This window comes from Salvelinus alpinus, chromosome 21 (assembly GCF_045679555.1).
Source record: "Salvelinus alpinus chromosome 21, SLU_Salpinus.1, whole genome shotgun sequence".
NCBI lineage: Eukaryota > Metazoa > Chordata > Actinopteri > Salmoniformes > Salmonidae > Salvelinus > Salvelinus alpinus.
In genome coordinates, this window is record NC_092106.1 from 20,600,017 (window position 1) to 20,617,956 (window position 17,940).

A 17,940-nucleotide genomic window follows, 5' to 3' on the forward strand; every position below is an offset into this window, starting at 1 on the left:
GATTGCAGCCAGAGTTGTTTATGGGTGTGTATAATGTTTGTGCAGCCAGAGGGAGCCATGTGAAGTACAAGTACAGTTAATCTGTACTGAACATTATCATCCTGTGAGAGATTTACTGTCTGTCTGTCTGTCTGTCTGTCTGTCTGTCTGTCTGTCTGTCTGTCTGTCTGTCTGTCTGTCTGTCTGTCTGTCTGTCTGTCTGTCTGTCTGTCTGTCTGTCTGTCTGTCTGTCTGTCTGTCTGTCTGTCTGTCTGTCTGTCTGTCTGTCTGTCTGTCTGTCTCTGTGGAAATGGTCCAAAGAGGATCTGGTTTACACCTGATCTCAGGTTGACCCTATTGCTGTTTTGCCTCCAGCAAGTTGTATAAAGCTCATTAAATGTGGTGTTAAATGCAAACTACAAAAATACCTAAAAAGTGTCAACTAAACATTCAACGATCTTAGTGGTTACTTCCTAATACGAAGGGGAACTGAGGAGTAAAAAGACAAAAATGATCTCTGTTTACAGAAGATGTCAATTTTTTTATCTAGAAAAAAAATGAAGGACTTCAGAGCTGTGTGAGGACAAGCATCATTGATACCACAAACCTCATCATGAAAACTGAAGCTACGATTAAGTTCAACATAATTACATTGTATATGTTGGCTCCTGTTACTGTAGTTACTGTAATATTCCCAACCAAAATATGTATGAGCAGCTTTGTGACTCAAAATGAATCAGAAATGCATAGTTCCGTTGCTGCAAAAGACTAATTTGCCTAACAGTTGGTAGCAGCGCTGTACTAGTCTATGATAACTCGGGGTAGACTGGCTATAATCCTAGACTCATATTACAATACAAACACACGTGTCCAGGAACACCTAGAGAAGGCTACCCACAGACGGAATACCTACAGGATAAGGTTTGAATCACAACAGGGGAGCTGATTGGTAGCTTGGTACATCATCCTAAATTTGATTTTAACAGACTGCAACTCAAGGAGACGCCATGTGGTGGAGAAGGGTAACTGTTGACTCTGAAGGACTGTACTCTAGGATGCAAGATATTTTCTTACCATTTAGATGTGACTGACAAACACATTGATATCTGTGGAAATTAAATGTTTACTATTGGTATAATTTAGAGAGTCATCAGGTTTGAAGCAGGTATTTGGTAAGAGTTCTCTCTGGAAAGGGAACAAGCACAAACACTACCCGGTTGTTCACCTGCCGTTGGAACGGGAGCAGGTTAGACCAGTTTCCAGGGTTACAGGTGCCTGGCTAGCTTGTCACTACCTCCTGCCATGTATATATACATGGCATGATGTAGGTACAACCCTTTTTGGTTACAGGTAGAACTATTTTGGGTTCCATGTAGAACCCTCTGTGGAAACCAAAAAGGGTTCTTCAAAGGGTTTTCCTATTTGGACAGCCGAAGAACCATTTCAGATCCTAGATAGCACCTTGTTTTCTGAGAGAGAGAGAGAGAGAGAGAGAGAGAGAGAGAGAGAGAGAGAGAGAGAGAGAGAGAGAGAGAGAGAGAGAGAGAGAGAGAGAGAGAGAGAGAGAGAGAGAGAGAGAGAGAGAGAGAGAGAGAGAGAGAGAGACAGAGAGACAGAGACAGAGACAGAGACAGAGACAGAGACAGAGACAGAGACAGAGACAGAGACAGAGAGAGAGAGAGAGAGAGAGAGAGAGAGAGAGAGAAAATACCTTGTTGATAGTTTCTCTACCTTCTCTAAATTCTTCAATTTTAAACCTTTTTTGGTGACTCTTTTTCTTCTAGTATTTGAAATAATTCAACAATATAGATGAAAAACTTTTAGTAACCAAAAGTAGACAGAGAGATAACTTTTGGAGAAATGTTTTCCTCTGACATTCCTGTACTGTAGTACATTCACAGTTAATGCTAGGTTCCAGCAAATGAATAACAGAAAATCCCTGGAGGCAGAATTGCTTTCTCTCCCTGTCACTTTTGTCACTCACTATTGCACAATCCAGTCTGTAACTCTTGGTGTCTCTGATGCCACAACACACGATGGCACATTACTCAGCATTATCCCCTGAGAAAATATGATCTGACAAAAAAATTGAAAAAAGTGATAACTGCCTCTAAATTCATCCCTTCATTAGAAAACATGAAATTACAGTGGGATACATTCAAACTGTAGGTTTAAAGGAACTTGTGAGTCGACTGTGTCTGGAGGATAGTCACCTAAATCTTCTGAGAATTATAAAGATTCTCATGACAAGAAATAAAGTATTATAACAACTCTTATTACACCTGATGACCCATTTGATTTAGTTTACATGTCATGATGCATGTGATGCTCTGTCAGTCCAGAACCACATGAGTAATTGAATTTCCTGTGCTTCTAATGGTTGCTAGTTAACGTGAGATCTTTGTCGCATGCTTGGATAACCCACTGAAACTGTGACTCCGTCCCCTTCATCATGATCCCTGGGCACAGAATAATTACATCACAGATCACACACAACAACCTCCCCCTGACTCCTGCCCAACCACCCACACAGATACACACACGGATATCCGTATTTGTAGGAGAAAACCACACATCCTTATTTTCATCAACCATTATACTAAAACCAAATACAAATTCTCCCATAATAGCATCACGGGAGTGCAACATGCCTTCTAGCCTTTCGTTAGGCCGTCATTGTAAATAAGAATTTGTTCTTAACTGACTTGTCTAGTTAAATAAAGGTTAAATAAAATTCAATAAATAAATAGTTCACACCCACAACAATGACAATGTCTGAAAATACCACTACCTCTACATAAGCTAAAATGTGTGGTTGGGTTATACCACTTAGTATTATATAAAAAAGCTATGACTATTCAACCCCAGAAGTTATAGTTCAATTAGCACTACACATAGGCTGTGTTTATACTTTCTGTGGTGTGAAAGGTACTTGTCACGCCCTGACCATAGAGAGCCCTTGTCACGCCCTGACCTTAGAGATCCTGTTTATGTCTCTATTTTGGTTTGGTCAGGGTGTGAGTTGGGGTGGGTATTCTATATTCTATTATTTGTATTTCTATGTTTTGGCCGGGTAGGGTTCTCAATCAGGGACAGCTGTCTATCGTTGTCTCTGATTGAGAACCATACTTAGGTAGCCCTTTTTTCCACCTGTCTTTGTGGGAAGTTGTCTATGTTGTTGGCACTATAGCTTCACGGTTGTTTTCTCGTTTGTTGTTTTGTTGGCATCATTTTTAAAATAAAATAAAATGTACGCTCACAACGCTGCACCTTGGTCCTGTTCATTCAACAGCCATGACAGCCCTTGTTTCTCTATGGTGTAGTAGGTCAGGGCGTGACTAGGGGGTATTCTAGTTTATCATTTCTATGTTGGTGTTTGTATGATTCCCAATTAGAGGCAGCTGGTAATCATTGTCTCTAATTGGGGATCATATTTAAGTAGCTATTTTTCCCACCTGTGTTTGTGGGATATTGTTGTGTGTTTGTGCATCGTATAGTCACGTTTAGTTGTTCGTTTATTGATATATTTTGTTTAAGTTTCTCTTTGAATTAAATATGTGGAACTCAACATCCGCTGCACCTTGGTCCCGTTCTTAGGACAGCCGTGACAATACTAAAGGTACAGTTTAGACCAGGGCTGTTCAATTCCAGTTCTGCAGGGCCTAAATAGGTCTGTTTTTTGCTTCTGCTAGTTAATTGCACTCACCTGGTGTCCCAGGTCTGAATGAGTCCCTTAATTGAAGGAGAGGATACAAACCAGAAGTGTTTCAGCCCTCCAGGGCCGACATTGAACAGCCCTGGTTTAGACAGTGGCAGGTGTTTTTGTCTCTTTGTGACCAACGTCATGTGATCCTGGGAGTAGTGTGCCTTTTATTGAAACTGCATGTATCTCAACAAGCCTTTTATTTCTTACACCCAGAACAACAATAACAATATCTGGAAATACTATCATTCAGTTTCAACTGCCTCTTTATTAGGAGTTCCACAACGTGATCAACATTACACCATATAACCAGATGTATGCTGTTTGACAAAAAAACTAGAAACAATTTAACAACATGTTACTAGAGTAATTACAGTGTTACTACAGCTGTATAAGAGAACACTGGACGAGAAGAAGTAATGTAAAATGTTACCAAAATAAGAAAAACAGATGTTGCAAGAAGGTTCTGCTTTCTAGGTGTCTATGTTGTTTGCGGCATTTCTGGGTAGTAGCACTGCGGGTGTTTGAGTGTTTGATTACATGTTTACTACGTGATCTGGTGTAGGACTCCTGATCCTAAAACAGTGGACCCTCTGAGGCCGATCTGATCTGACCCTCTGAGGCCGATCTGAGTGTAATCTCAGTTATAAGGTGATACGCTCCAAAACAATTTCTCCTCCTCAATACGTAGTACCAGAGTGTGGAACTCAATCTCCTTGAGTTTCTCCATGCCAGGGTAAAATAGAGGCATTGTTCCTAGAGGTAATTTAAGCTCTCTAACAGTGGCCTCTTTCATATATGGAAACAATCTGTATCGCTACCCCCCCCTTCCTTTTCTCTCTACAGTCTGACAACTGCGATCACCTTCGGTTGTGTTTGTGGCTAGTCGAAGATAGACCCGTCCACAGAACTAACCAGCCAGACTCCTTGTCCATCAAAGCAGACACGTCCTCCAGGCGAACGGAAGAACAACAGGCTATAGCCCTCCAACCCCCAAGGACTGACGTCTCCTTGCAAGGTCAGCTTTCAACTATTCCTTTTTGCTCTTGCCTCTTTACAAAATGGTGGATGAACTGAATGACTTGTCTGATGTGCATCTATCAACTGCTCAGGTGACATAAAGAAAGATTTGATTGATTGATTGATTGATTGGTTGGTTGATAGATACTTTAACAAACATCGCTGGAGGGGAGTTCACTTTTTCTCTCTTGAGAATGAGTAGAGTAACAGGACAATCATTCACTCACTCAATACGGTAGTCTTTATCAGATTGCACATTTATGTCCAATTGTAATGTTTTAATGAAATGTCGTGGTGTAGTGCAATTATTTTTGTACGGAAGTGCCCCCAATTTTTTTTTAAAGTACGTCATAATTTCTCAATCAAAGTTTGTACTTACAGATGTAGCCTATTGAATATTATTACAGAATATGCATAAAATGCATCCTCCAAATGCAACGTCTGCCTATGCCGACGCACATATTGTCTCAAGAAAATGTTATATTTTGAATAACCTCAAACATCAAGTTAGGCATATCTGATTTCAAAATAGGCCATCACTGTCAATAGTGAATGATAATTCTTCACGTTTTACTGCTGAAATGTCCAAACTGCATCTGCATGCCAATCATTTGATCTCAATCAGTTTCAAGAGAATATGCATTTAGATCTTCTTGAAATACTCTTTTCTTGAGCAAATTATAGCAAATGGTGTGCGCTGTTGCGTTTTGGCCGCATGAGAAAAACAAATGAGACTATTCAGCTTCAACTAACCATCTTAAAATCTTGCTACAAATGAGGAGGTGTTTTGGTGTAGGCCTAACAGTAACATTATAGGCCTACTATGCTATGCAATTATATTTGGTTCTGTTATGTAAAATACTAATTAATCATTATGTGATCTTGCAATAATTGATTCAGCTTCAGAAATAATATTTTTACCAGCTCCATGTATTCTCAAATTGAAAAAGGTGAGGGAGCATTGCTTCCTTGCTCTCCTGCAGCACTACACCCCTGATGAAATGTAACTTTAGTTTAAATATTTGTACTGTTTTTGTAAGTGTCACGCCCTGACCTTAGAGAGCCGTTTTATTTCTCTATTTGGTTAGGTCAGGGTGTGATGTGGGGTGGGCATTCTATGTTTTGTATTTCTTTGTGTTTGGCCGAGTATGGTTCCCAATCAGAGGCAGCTGTCTATCGTTGTCTCTGATTGGGAATCATACTTAGGTAGCCTTTTTTGCCACCTATGTTGTGGGATCTTGTTTTTGTACAGCTCTTGTAGCCTACGGAACGGTACGTTTGGGTTCATTTTCTTATTTTGTTGCTGGTTCTCATTTTAATAAATATGATGACCACAAATTACGCTGCACCTTGGTCTCCTTCAAACATCGTACGTTACAGTAAGCGATTATCTCATAGAAAGGCAACATGCCTACATTATTTTGACAATGTCACAAGCCTGGGAAACCAAAGAGCACCTTACATATTAACTCTTGTTGCAGTCTTGTAACATATTCTATGCAAGGGACTGTAAACTCAAGCAGGAAAATAATAAGTTACAGTAGGCCTATGTATTCAAGGGGAGCTGTAGGATGATGTACTGGTATTTGAAATAATGAAATAAGTGGATATCCTGGTTAAACTCTGCCATTAGAGTTATAAAAGCGTGTGTGTATTCTGGCATTGTTTCAAGTCAACATGACCTGCTGGGAGTCCCAGAGCTGCAAAGGTCAGCCATGGGTTCAAAGGTGAAGAGTGAATGTCAGGTAATGTAGGTAGCCGAAGTAGAATAACATTTTGTTAAAATTCTCTCATCGAAAACTCTATATAGAGACATCCCTTTGATTTGAGAAATGTAAGGGCTCTGTTCATATTAAGAGGAAAGGGGTTGGGAACTATCTCAATCGAATGGTCTAATTGTCAGATTATAATACTTTTACCTGTCTAGCATTGATATTTGAGTTTGAGAAAAGATTTAAAAAAATCCTTATTCACAGATATTCTCTAACATGACCAGATGTTTTTCTATTAGTTCCATTCCACATAATGTAGTGTGAAGATAAGCATGGAACTTGCAAAAGAGAGGAGAAAATACTGAAACCCTGACACTGAGTTTATACTTTTAAGTGTGTTGGCACACACGGTTCCACTTTAGCTTGGTTAAAACCATTTGAACACTGAGTCACAATGAGGCTGTTCCACTTGTACCATTTAATAGAGAAGACAACAAAACAGCCAGCATGACGGCACATGCCCTGGGGAGGAAGCGGCAAGTCATGTCAAAGCTGTGTTTGAGCGTGTGTGTGTGCCAAGCCTCTCCCAAGTCAGGTGTATAAAAGCACCTGCTCCCAATATGGCTTAAACATTGACACATGGATATCTTTCAAGCAAGACATACCAAGCAACTGATTTCTAAGAAAATACACATTTTGGGCTGATTTCCTTCATCGACTCCTCTAGGACTTGAAGAAGAAGAAAATATGGTATCTGCTGTGTTTCAGATGCTGGGCGCAGCCCTGGGCATCATTGGCTGGATCGTGGTCATCGTGGTCTGTGCCCTGCCTCAATGGAAGGTCACAGCCTTCATCGGCGAGAACATCATGACACAAAACTTATTGGAGGGAATGTGGAAGGTCTGTGTGATCAGAGTAGAGGTCAGATACAGTGTACGGTCTACGACTCCATGCTGGATCCACCCCAGCACCTCCATGCCGCTCGTGATCCCATCATCTCTATCATGATGGGCCTGGTGGGCATCCTGCTCGCCGTGGTCCGGGGCAAGTGCACCAACTGCGTGGAGGATGAGAGGGCCAAATCCGGAATAGGCGTTGGCAAGGGTCTAGTCATCATCGCTGTCGTCCTGTGCCTCATCCCTGTTTGCTGGTCGGCCAACACCATCATCAGGGACCCCTTGCAGACAAGGTCTCAGAAGATGGAGCTGGGGGCCACGCTCTACATTGGCTGGGGGGGCCGCGCCCCTCATGATCATGGGAGGCGGCTTCCTCTGTGCCAACTGTTCCTGTAAAGAGGACAATTACCACACTAAGTACCCAGTTATCTATTAGTTTACTCCTATTAGTGCTAGGATTAGAGCAGGTGTAGGGTTAGGGGAGGGGTGGTAGGGTTAGGGGAGGGGTGGGGGGATTGGGGGAGGGGTGGAAGGATTGGGGAGGGCTGGTAGTATTAGGGGAGGGAGGGATTGGGGGAGGGGTGGGAGGGTTGGGGGATGGTGGGAGGATTGGGGGAGGGTTGGGAGGGGGAGGGGTGGGAGGGTTAGGAGAGGGTTGGTAGGGTTAGGGGAGGGGAAAATAATAAAGAAGGAAAATAGATAAAAAAAACTATATATGGGGGATTGGAAGTGATGCAGACAATTACATTGATAGAAGTCACAATCTATCTGCAATATTAAAGCTGATCTACCCCCTAAAAACAAATGATACAAATAAAAGTACTCAGCTGCCAGGCCCTCAGCACCCAAGGGCTATGTTTGAGGAGTGGGAAAAACTTCACGGAGAGAAGTAAGAGAAAGAAAAGCAAGATAAACTATAAAAGAAAGATAGACTATGTATATTTATAACAGGTGCTGTGCAGTTTGATCCTTACTGTCACACATAGTGATTTTGTGAGATTGTGGGATGCCTGATGAAGACCTAAGGGTCGACACGTTGTTGTAAATAAATATCACCTGGGAGCATGAGCAGCAGTGTGCAGCGTTTTCCTGTCTGTTTTCCATGGGTTCGCCTACAACTCCAGCACCTGAGGAAAGTACCTGGATGTGCGTTTGTTCTTCAGCTTTTGTACATGTTTGCATGGTATCACAGCTTGGTTCGAATGCTAAATGACAAAATGCCATTGTATTTGACTTTAGCTAAAGACAGACAGTGGCACAGAAATGACATGTAATGTCAGCTAATACTCCTTCAGATGTATATTCATATAAAATATGTATAAAAGATTTCAGAATGGGTTTCTCATAACATTTTTAGCTTTATTTAACTAGGCAAGTCAGTTAAGAACAAATTCTTATTTTCAATGACGACCTAGGAACAGTGGGTTAACTGCCTTGTTCAGCGGCAGAACGACAGATTTTTACCTTGTCAGCTCGGGGATTCGATCTTGCAACTTTTCGGTTACTAGTCCAACGCTCTAACCACTAGGCTACCTGCTGCCCCACAACATTGCATTGAAAGTGCATATTTCATTCATCATTTTGACTAAATGTATATTTTTTTATGTATGTATGATTCTGAAAATATAAATTTCAATGGTGATAAAAGTGTAAATAAACATTTTTGTTCAACTTCAAATTCACTGTCTCATGTTTTCTTTGACTGTACATGAGCAACAGCCTTTGATAATAATATCATATCCCTCAGCATGGCACTGGTTATTCTTAGCTCTTCAGCAACACCTCACACCAACTGTTAAACAGACATTTTCGTTGCGAAATTACAGACTAGATATACACTGCTCAAAAAAATAAAGGGAACACTAAAATAACACATCCTAGATCTGAATGAATGAAATATTCTTATTAAATACTTTTTTCTTTACATAGTTGAATGTGCTGACAACAAAATCACACAAAAATGATCAATGTAAATCAAATGTATCAACCCATGGAGGTCTGGATTTGGAGTCACACTCAAAATTAAAGTGGAAAACCACACTACAGGCTGATCCAACTTTGATGTAATGTCCTTAAAACAAGTCAAAATGAGGCTCAGTAGTGTGTGTGGCCTCCACGTGCCTGTATGACCTCCCTACAATGCCTGGGCATGCTCCTGATGAGGTGGCGGATGGTCTCCTGAGGCATCTCCTCCCAGACCTGGACTAAAGCATCCGCCAACTCCTGGACAGTCTGTGGTGCAACGTGGCGTTGGTGGATGGAGCGAGACATGATGTCCCAGATGTGCTCAATTGGATTCAGGTCTGGGGAACGGGCGGGCCAGTCCATAGCATCAATGCCTTCCTCTTGCAGGAACTGCTGACACACTCCAGCCACATGAGGTCTAGCATTGTCTTGCATTAGAAGGAACCCAGGGCCAACCGCACCAGCATATGGTCTCACAAGGGGTCTGAGGATCTCATCTCGGTACCTAATGGCAGTCAGGCTACCTCTGGCGAGCACATGGAGGGCTGTGCGGCCCCCCAAAGAAATACCACCCCACACCATGACTGACCCACCACCAAACCGGTCATGCTGGAGGATGTTGCAGGCAGCAGAACGTTCTCCACGGCGTCTCCAGACTCTGTCACGTCTGTCACATGCTCAGTGTGAACCTGCTTTCACCTGTGAAGAGCACAGGGCGCCAGTGGCGAATTTACCAATCTTGGTGTTCTCTGGCAAATGCCAAACGTCCTGCACGGTGTTGGGCTGTAAGCACAACCCCCACCTGTGGACGTCGGGCCCTCATACCACCCTCATGGAGTCTGTTTCTGACCGTTTGAGCAGACACATGCACATTTGTGGCCTGCTGGAGGTCATTTTGCAGGGCTCTGGCAGTGCTCCTCCTGCTCAAAGGAGGAGGTAGCGGTCCTGCTGCTGGGTTGTTGCCCTCCTACGGCCTCCTCCACGTCTCCTGATGTACTGGCCTGTCTCCTGGTAGCGCCTCCATGCTCTGGACACTACGCTGACAGACACAGCAAACCTTCTTGCCACAGCTCGCATTGATGTGTCATCCTGGATGAGCTGCACTACCTGAGCCACTTGTGTGGGTTGTAGACTCCGTCTCATGCTACCACTAGAGTGAAAGCACCGCCAGCATTCAAAAGTGACCAAAACATCAGCCAGGAAGCATAGGAACTGAGAAGTGGTCTGTGGTCACCACCTGCAGAACCACTCCTTTATTGGGGGTGTCTTGCTAATTGCCTATCATTTCCACCTGTTGTCTATTCCATTTGCACAACAGCATGTGAAATTTATTGTCAATCAGTGTTGCTTCCTAAGTGGACAGTTTGATTTCACAGAAGTGTGATTGACTTGGAGTTACATTGTGTTGTTTAAGTGTTCCCTTTATTTTTTTGAGCAGTGTATTAGATTACTGTTTAGTTGACAGTTTCACCCTAAAATAACATCCCAATTCCATTTTAGATACTTTATATTCCAGGTTAGCCAAGCTGAAATGTAGGCCTAAAGTTTTGTTTGCTACAGTAGCCCAGGTAAATTTAACATAAGAGAAAATGGACAACTGATTGATGGCTTGAGAAGACTGGAGGTTGAGAAACGGCTTTGCCACTGGAATGTGACTTTTACTTTAGTCTACACTTGGATTTCGAGTAAGATGACACTCACCTCTTGAGCATCCTTTATTGTCCAATGGTGTCCCCTACAGGAATAAAAACATAAAACATCATCATTCTGTTACACCACACATTCTGTTACACCACACTTCATCTTGTATTTTTGTGTCCTGAATAAAGTGTCAATCAAATATTAGTGTGCAGTCATAAAAAAATATGTAGTTTTAAACACCTCCAAATAACACATTTCCTGATAACCCAACTCTTTTTTCAAATCCCTATTTTTAAAACTCCATAGTCAGTTTCCAAGTCATTCTTTGATAGAGTCCCATAGTAGTGAGTCAGAAGGAATAGCTGTTTTGTTTCCGTGTCAAGTGGCTACATGACCTTGAAGCTGCTCTTTTCTCTTAGGTCAGCACTGCTAGAGGTCACCGGGCTTCTGTCTGTTTGTGTATAAACATTCCTCAGCAAATGGGAGCAGAGCAGGGACTTGTAGTATCATATACCTGCATCATATCTCTGTTTTTAACACATTACAAACCCCAACTCCTACAACACAACTCTATAAATACTGGTCCCTGTTGTGTGAACCATCTCTGAACTCTTTGGGAATAGCTCGACTCCTCGGGACCTGTCCGTACTCAGCTTGGAGTGTGTGATACTCAGGTTGGCGTGTGTGAGGTCAGGAACAATCAGTGGACAGTGTGTGTGTGAGGAACTATTCAGTCAAGATGGTTTCCCAGGGGATCCAGATCATGGGCATCATCATGTCGTTGATCGGCTGGTTGATGGTCATCATCGTGTGTGCCCTGCCTATGTGGAAGGTCACAGCCTTCATCGGAGCCAACATCGTCACGGCCCAAACAATCTGGGAGGGAATGTGGATGAACTGTGTTGTGCAGAGCACGGGCCAGATGCAGTGTAAGGTCTACGACTCCATGCTGGCACTACCCCAGGACCTCCAGGCCGCCAGAGCCATGATCATCATCTCCATCCTGACAGGTATCGTCGGCATCTGCTTGTCGATTGCAGGAGGGAAATGCACCAACTGCATAGCAGAAGAGGGATCCAAGGCTAGAGCCTGTATTGTGGCTGGAGTCCTCTACATCATCTCAGGCATCCTCTGCCTCATCCCAGTGTCCTGGTCAGCCAACACCATCATCAGGGATTTCTACAACCCCCTGCTGATCGAGGCCCAGAGGAGGGAGCTGGGGGCGTCTCTGTATATGGGCTGGGGTGCTGCAGCACTGCTGCTGATGGGAGGGGGGCTGCTGTGCTGGAACTGTCCCCCCAAGCAGGACCACCACTATCCGGCCAAGTTCTCTCAGGTCAGATCCACCTCCTCCGGACCCATGCAATATGTCTGAGATGTTCATGTCAGTGTCATGTTAAGATCTACTTAATCAAATTCAATTTAAATGTGGACACTAAGGACAGTTCTCATTCCAAAAACTGTGAGAGTTTTAAATCACAAAGAACTTGAATGGGTTTGTTGAGTTAAAATAATGTTACGAGTTATGTTATAACTATAATGTAAGTATTTTAGTTTTTTTTAAACAGCTGATATTCTCTACTACTGAAGTACCCTGGTAATATCCTTTAATGTCAAATTAAATCCATGAGGTTAGCAATACTGTATATCAAGTTATGTCTCCATTTTGGCACTGTCTTAACATTGTTCTTGTGATTAAAACAAGTGTGTCATCATTGTAAATAAACTGTACAATATAAATATAATACGTCTGTATTATCCATTTATTTATGAAAGCGCAACAATTAATCACACAAATGTGCTTTCACTGGGTTATTAGTGAGGTGAATTGTCTTTCTGTTGCGGTAATTTTTTTTATCCAGTATCAGTACAAACACCCCTATGCTCTGCTCTGTTTGGTGTGTAAACCTTGACCTATTTAAAATAACTATTGAGATGCTTGATAACGATCAGATACATGTTGACTTGATCATAAAATAGAAAAACAATAAGAGATATGGAAATTAGAATTTGTCTGTATACAGGCAGCCCAATTCTGATATATTTTCCACTAATTGGTCTTTTGACAAATCACATCAGATCTTTTACAGAGCTGAAAGGATTTGTCAAAAGAGCAATTAGTGGAAAAAATATCAGAATTGCTCTGTCTTTGTAAACGCAGCCTCAAAAACATCTGTAGCCTACTGTCATTGTTAGGCCTACTACATTAGGTTTCAGTTAGACCTACTGAATCGTCTATCACAGCAACAGGCCAATCCGAGCAGCACCAGACAATTGTTATCATGTGTGGTTCATCTAGACCCCATAGGTGCAGATAAGCGTTCTTCTTTTATAAACCTAACCACTGTTGTCATTTTAACACCATCTAGAAGTAGCCTACTGTACCATGCATTCAGCTTGTTTGCAAATTCTGGGCATTTGCCTCAGTGTGATCGGATGGTTTGGAGACATTATCATTTGCGCGCTTCCCATGTGGAAAGTGACCGCATTCATTGGCAACAACATTGTCACAGCACATATAATGTGGAAAGGCCTGTGGTTGATGAACATGCATGGTACTGAGTACGGGGCAAATGCAGTGTAAAGTCTACGACTCCATGCTGGCACTACCTCAGGATCTACAGGCGGCCCGCGCCCTAATGGTCATCTGGTCGCTCTCAAAGCCATGCTGCTGTCTAACGTTGGGGGGAAATTCACCAACTGCATCGAGGACACGTGGTCCACAGTCTCCACAGCATTGGGAGGATTTTCATAGTCTGGGGTCCACGGGACTCATGCTTCTGGGTGGAGGGATTCTCTGTAGCCAGTGTCCACTAAGCCAGGATCGGGGACACTCCTCCAAATACAATGTGGCAAGATATGTAAAACCCTATTCGGCAAGAGAGGCCTATGTGTGAGCACATGGCAATATTTGCGTTGAACATTGACTAGCCTAATAATGTTGCTTTGGGGCTTTTGAACTAACTTTTTGTTTTAACTCCAATAATTTAAACACATTTTCCAATAAAGTTTTTAAATTGACAAATGTATTTCATTCCACCTTTTAAATGAGTGATCCCTTGCACATTGCTGTAACATTTCCAGCTGAAGCAATAGTGATGGCTGTGGAGTGGTTGGACTGTTGTAAGATAAAGGGCTTGTGTAGGATGGGCTACTCCATAGTCTGGACAGTTACTTTGAGGCAGTGTGGTAAGATTGTCCACGAAGTAGATTAAACCAAATGCCAATAACTCTTTAAATCTCCTCCAGGGTCCACTTAATTATATCATCCATCTCACACACGCACCCTCCCTCTCCTTTACCCCTCCTTGTTAGGGTATGTCAAAGCCCGATATAGATATTTCTAAATACTGTCGTGGTTTGGTAGCCTCATACGAGGCTAGTGGTTTGGTAGCCTCATACAAGGCTAGTGGTTTGGTAGCCTCATACAAGGCTAGTGGTTTGGTAGCCTCATACGAGGCTAGTGGTTTGGTAGCCTTATACGAGGCTAGTGGTTTGGTAGCCTCATATGAGGCTAGTGGTTTGGTAGCCTCATACGAGGCTAGTGGTTTGGTTGCCTCATACGAGGCTAGTGGTTTGGGGTCACCATGTTAGAACCATTTCCCCAACACAATGTGTTCAATGTATCTTAAGCATAATCTAAATGGCTCTTGTGGTTAGGTGAGGGCTTTTGGGATGAAGATACGTTCTGATGTGGTTAGGAAGTGTCACCATTACCATTTTCCCTAAATTGCAAGTTGTTGACAGTTTCTTGTAACCTGCAGATTCAGAAACGCTAAATGATCTGACCGCACTTGTGGAAACAAATGACACATTGACTAACTGGTAGTGGAATGTCACTTTCATAACATGTCCTAACCCTACATCTTTTGAAATATAAATATAAAATCCAAATGTTGATACATACAGTGTCGGTAAAACCACCTTTTTATAAAGTAAATAGGCCTGCACATGTGCATTTATTTACATTTTCAAAGTCACAATGAAGGTCTGGGATTTAGCATTTTTATAGATGGGTAATGCCTTCATGGAAGTGCCAGTTTCAGTGTAGATGGTATCAAGTTGGAAGAAGTGTAATCCCAATGAACTCTAGGTTGTTTTGAACCTGTCGCATATGAAAGAGAGCTTTCTGAAGATGACAGTATTTAGTGAAGGATTGTCACCACTTCGTCAGCTCTGTCTGTGTGTCACAAAGTATCTACAGTGTGACAGCCTGAGGAAACTGGTCTGTCCGGAACAACTCACCTTGTGGCAGGAAACCACTCCTACTGCACATTCTTCCTCCTCAGCGGGCTCCAGTTGTTTCTGATCGTCAATCAGACCTCTCACATAGCTCCAGAGATCCAGACCTAGGCAGCCAGACTTCTCTTTCTCCCACTCCGGACACAACCTTTGGTCATGGGAAGGATCGGAAAGGAGGTGTTGGGCCAGGTGCTCAGCTTCATCGGCTTTGTGGGGGTGGCAGTGACCACGGGTATCCCCATGTGGAGGGTAACCACTTACATCGGTGCCAACATTGTAACAGGACAGATTGTGTGGGACGGCCTGTGGATGAACTGCGTGATGCAGAGCACGGGACAGATGCAGTGCAAGATAAACGACTCAATGATGAGGCTAGCAACAGACCTTCAGGCAGCGAGGGCCCTGGTCATCATCTCCATCATCTTCAACTTTGTCGGCCTGATTGTCACCTTCATCGGGGGCCAGTGCACCAGCACCCTGAAGTCTGAATCCTCCAAGGGTAAAGTGACGATCCTTGGAGGCATCCTGCTGCTCATTGGTGCTCTTCTGGTCCTCATCCCCGTCTGCTGGTCGGCAGCGTTCACCATCTCAGACTTTAATAACCCTCTGACCATCGAGACCCAGAGGAGGGAGATAGGAGCCTCCATCTACATCGGCTGGGGCTCCGCAGCGCTGCTCCTCATCGGGGGGATCATCCTCTGCACCTCCTGCCCGCCCCAGAAGATGTATGGGTACCCAGGCTATCCTCAAGGAGCGCCCATGTACCCCTATCCAGGCCAACCAATGGTCCAGGCAGGGCCCTATGGGAGAGTTTACACCCCAGCCAGCAGACCCTACTCAGGGACAGGTTCGTATGCACCAAGCAAGCCATATGCAGCACCAATAGAATACGCTGTACCTGGACGGCCTGGACGGTATCTGTAACAAAGTGAAATGGAAAGAGGGAACGTCTCCCTGAATATTGACTGGTATTCTGGACCTTGATGTTTTCAAGCTATTGTTTTGCTTAGCTTTGCCTCTGCAGAGTTTAATTGCACCACCAAAATGTACTTATATCATGTACTTTTGTCCACATTGATATGTAGATATTGTTATTGATGAGAATAACATGCAATTTATAGACATGAAAATGATTGTGTGAATGATATTCATTATGTTTACGAGTGTTTGCACTTTCACACAAGAGGAAGAATCTGTTCTTTCAAATGTTGACAATGTAAATCCTTATGTCTTGACTACTATACTAGTATGCAAACATTACAACAAATAGTTTGATCATGAGAATGGATGTAGCGTAAATGTTAATTTTAGCAGCAACCTGTGTTCTCCCATTGTGCAACCGATACTGTTGTCTTGTAAATAGCTGGCTGGTCTATGACTTGTGATGTATCTGTACACAGAAAACAATACATTTTTCTGTAAATATTTTGTGCCTATATTTACCAAATATAAACACACATGTTATTATATACAATAATGTGTAGTCCTAATGTGTCTTTGTGGAAAAGTTGGGAAACAATAACTGCGATTTGAAATGTTCATGAACTATGACCAATAATCATACCAATAATCAAAGCCTATGCATTTTCTAACTTGCGATTCATGTTTTAAAAGTTGCATTTTGAATTCAACTCTGCCTTAAATGATGAATCTAAACATCTAAGTCGTTGGGGGGGAGGGGGTACGAAGCTAACATATGGAGTTGGTTTAAGATTGTCATACCATGGATCATTTAGCTATTTGATTTTGAATTTCAGAACCCTTTCAGGTATAAAAAAAAATGATTTTTTAAAAAATTTGGCCTTTACTACTATAGCGCATAGTAGCGCATTGAATAACACATTCATAAATGGCAAAATACATAAGGAATAAGGTTTTGAAGTGTATGTCTTATATCTAGGAGATATAAGAAAGCTCAGGAAATATCTATATATTTTTTACACATATTCAACCCCTTATTTTTGTTGACACAAAACTACCTCTACATTTCCATTAATTTGTATGGGTTACCTTCAGTGACACTTAGTTTGTAGCCGAAACGGTTTTGACGCTAGACAGAAGATGGCACATCAGCGATTACCGACATCAGACAAGTCCCGTGGGGCTTATAGGGGTCGTAGAGCAAAACGGAGAACACCTGGTGTTCGTGAAAGTCTCATCTTTCTATATTAGTTTGTAGGCCAAACCGTTCAGACGCTACAGACGTTTATGTGAGTGGACCAATTTTTTTCTCATGGTTTGACAAACTCCGCTGTAGCTCGGCCACTTTCCACCGCAGATGCGGAAGGCCGACATAGGAGGATGTGACGTATTGAGACACAGCCCATGCAAAAAAAAGATATCTCCAGCTTAAACTGACGGATTTTGATAGGGTGTGTCAATAGACTCTTAAGGATTTTAAGGGATCAATATCTTTCAGTTACATGATGACGTGTATCTGTGTATCTCCTTTCATTTTGGAGATAGCATGGTTGCTCAAAAGCTACCTCATATCTCCTCTCTCCAAATATACAAACATCCCACTGGGCACACAATGGTTGAATCTACATCATTTCCACATCATTTCACTCAAATTACGTTCGTTGAACCAACGTGGAATAGACGTTGAATTGACGTCCGTGCTCAGTGGGATAGTTTTGAGAGTCTAGACTGTAACTCAAATAGGTTGTTTAACTAGATTGCCAACAGCTTTCTTTAAAATCAAGGTTTCTTAGATCTGTACCCGGGCTTAAAGGCAATGTTCTGTAGTGTGTTTTTAATGTATTGGTTTATTACATGAAAG

General features: G+C 42.5%; 1 protein-coding gene and 2 pseudogenes across 1 annotated transcript; all 3 read left to right on the forward strand.

Annotated features, from left to right (window-relative positions):
- Nucleotides 1–7,076: 7,076 nt before the first annotated feature.
- On the forward strand, nt 7,077–12,661 carry LOC139548007 (claudin-4-like; annotated as a pseudogene).
- Nucleotides 12,662–12,779: 118 nt separating this feature from the next.
- LOC139548006 (claudin-like protein ZF-A89) lies at nt 12,780–13,935 on the forward strand (annotated as a pseudogene).
- Nucleotides 13,936–15,216: 1,281 nt separating this feature from the next.
- cldnf (claudin f) lies at nt 15,217–16,635 on the forward strand. The gene has a single exon (XM_071357293.1). The coding sequence runs from the start codon at nt 15,315–15,317 to the stop codon at nt 16,080–16,082; it is 768 nt and encodes a 255-aa protein (XP_071213394.1). The 5' UTR covers nt 15,217–15,314; the 3' UTR covers nt 16,083–16,635.
- The last annotated feature ends 1,305 nt before the right edge of the window (nt 16,636–17,940 follow it).

Excerpts from the sequence above, each read along its gene's own strand:
- cldnf (XM_071357293.1), top strand. The coding sequence starts at position 15,315 with ATGGGAAGGATCGGAAAGGAGGTGTTGGGCCAGGTGCTCAGCTTCATC.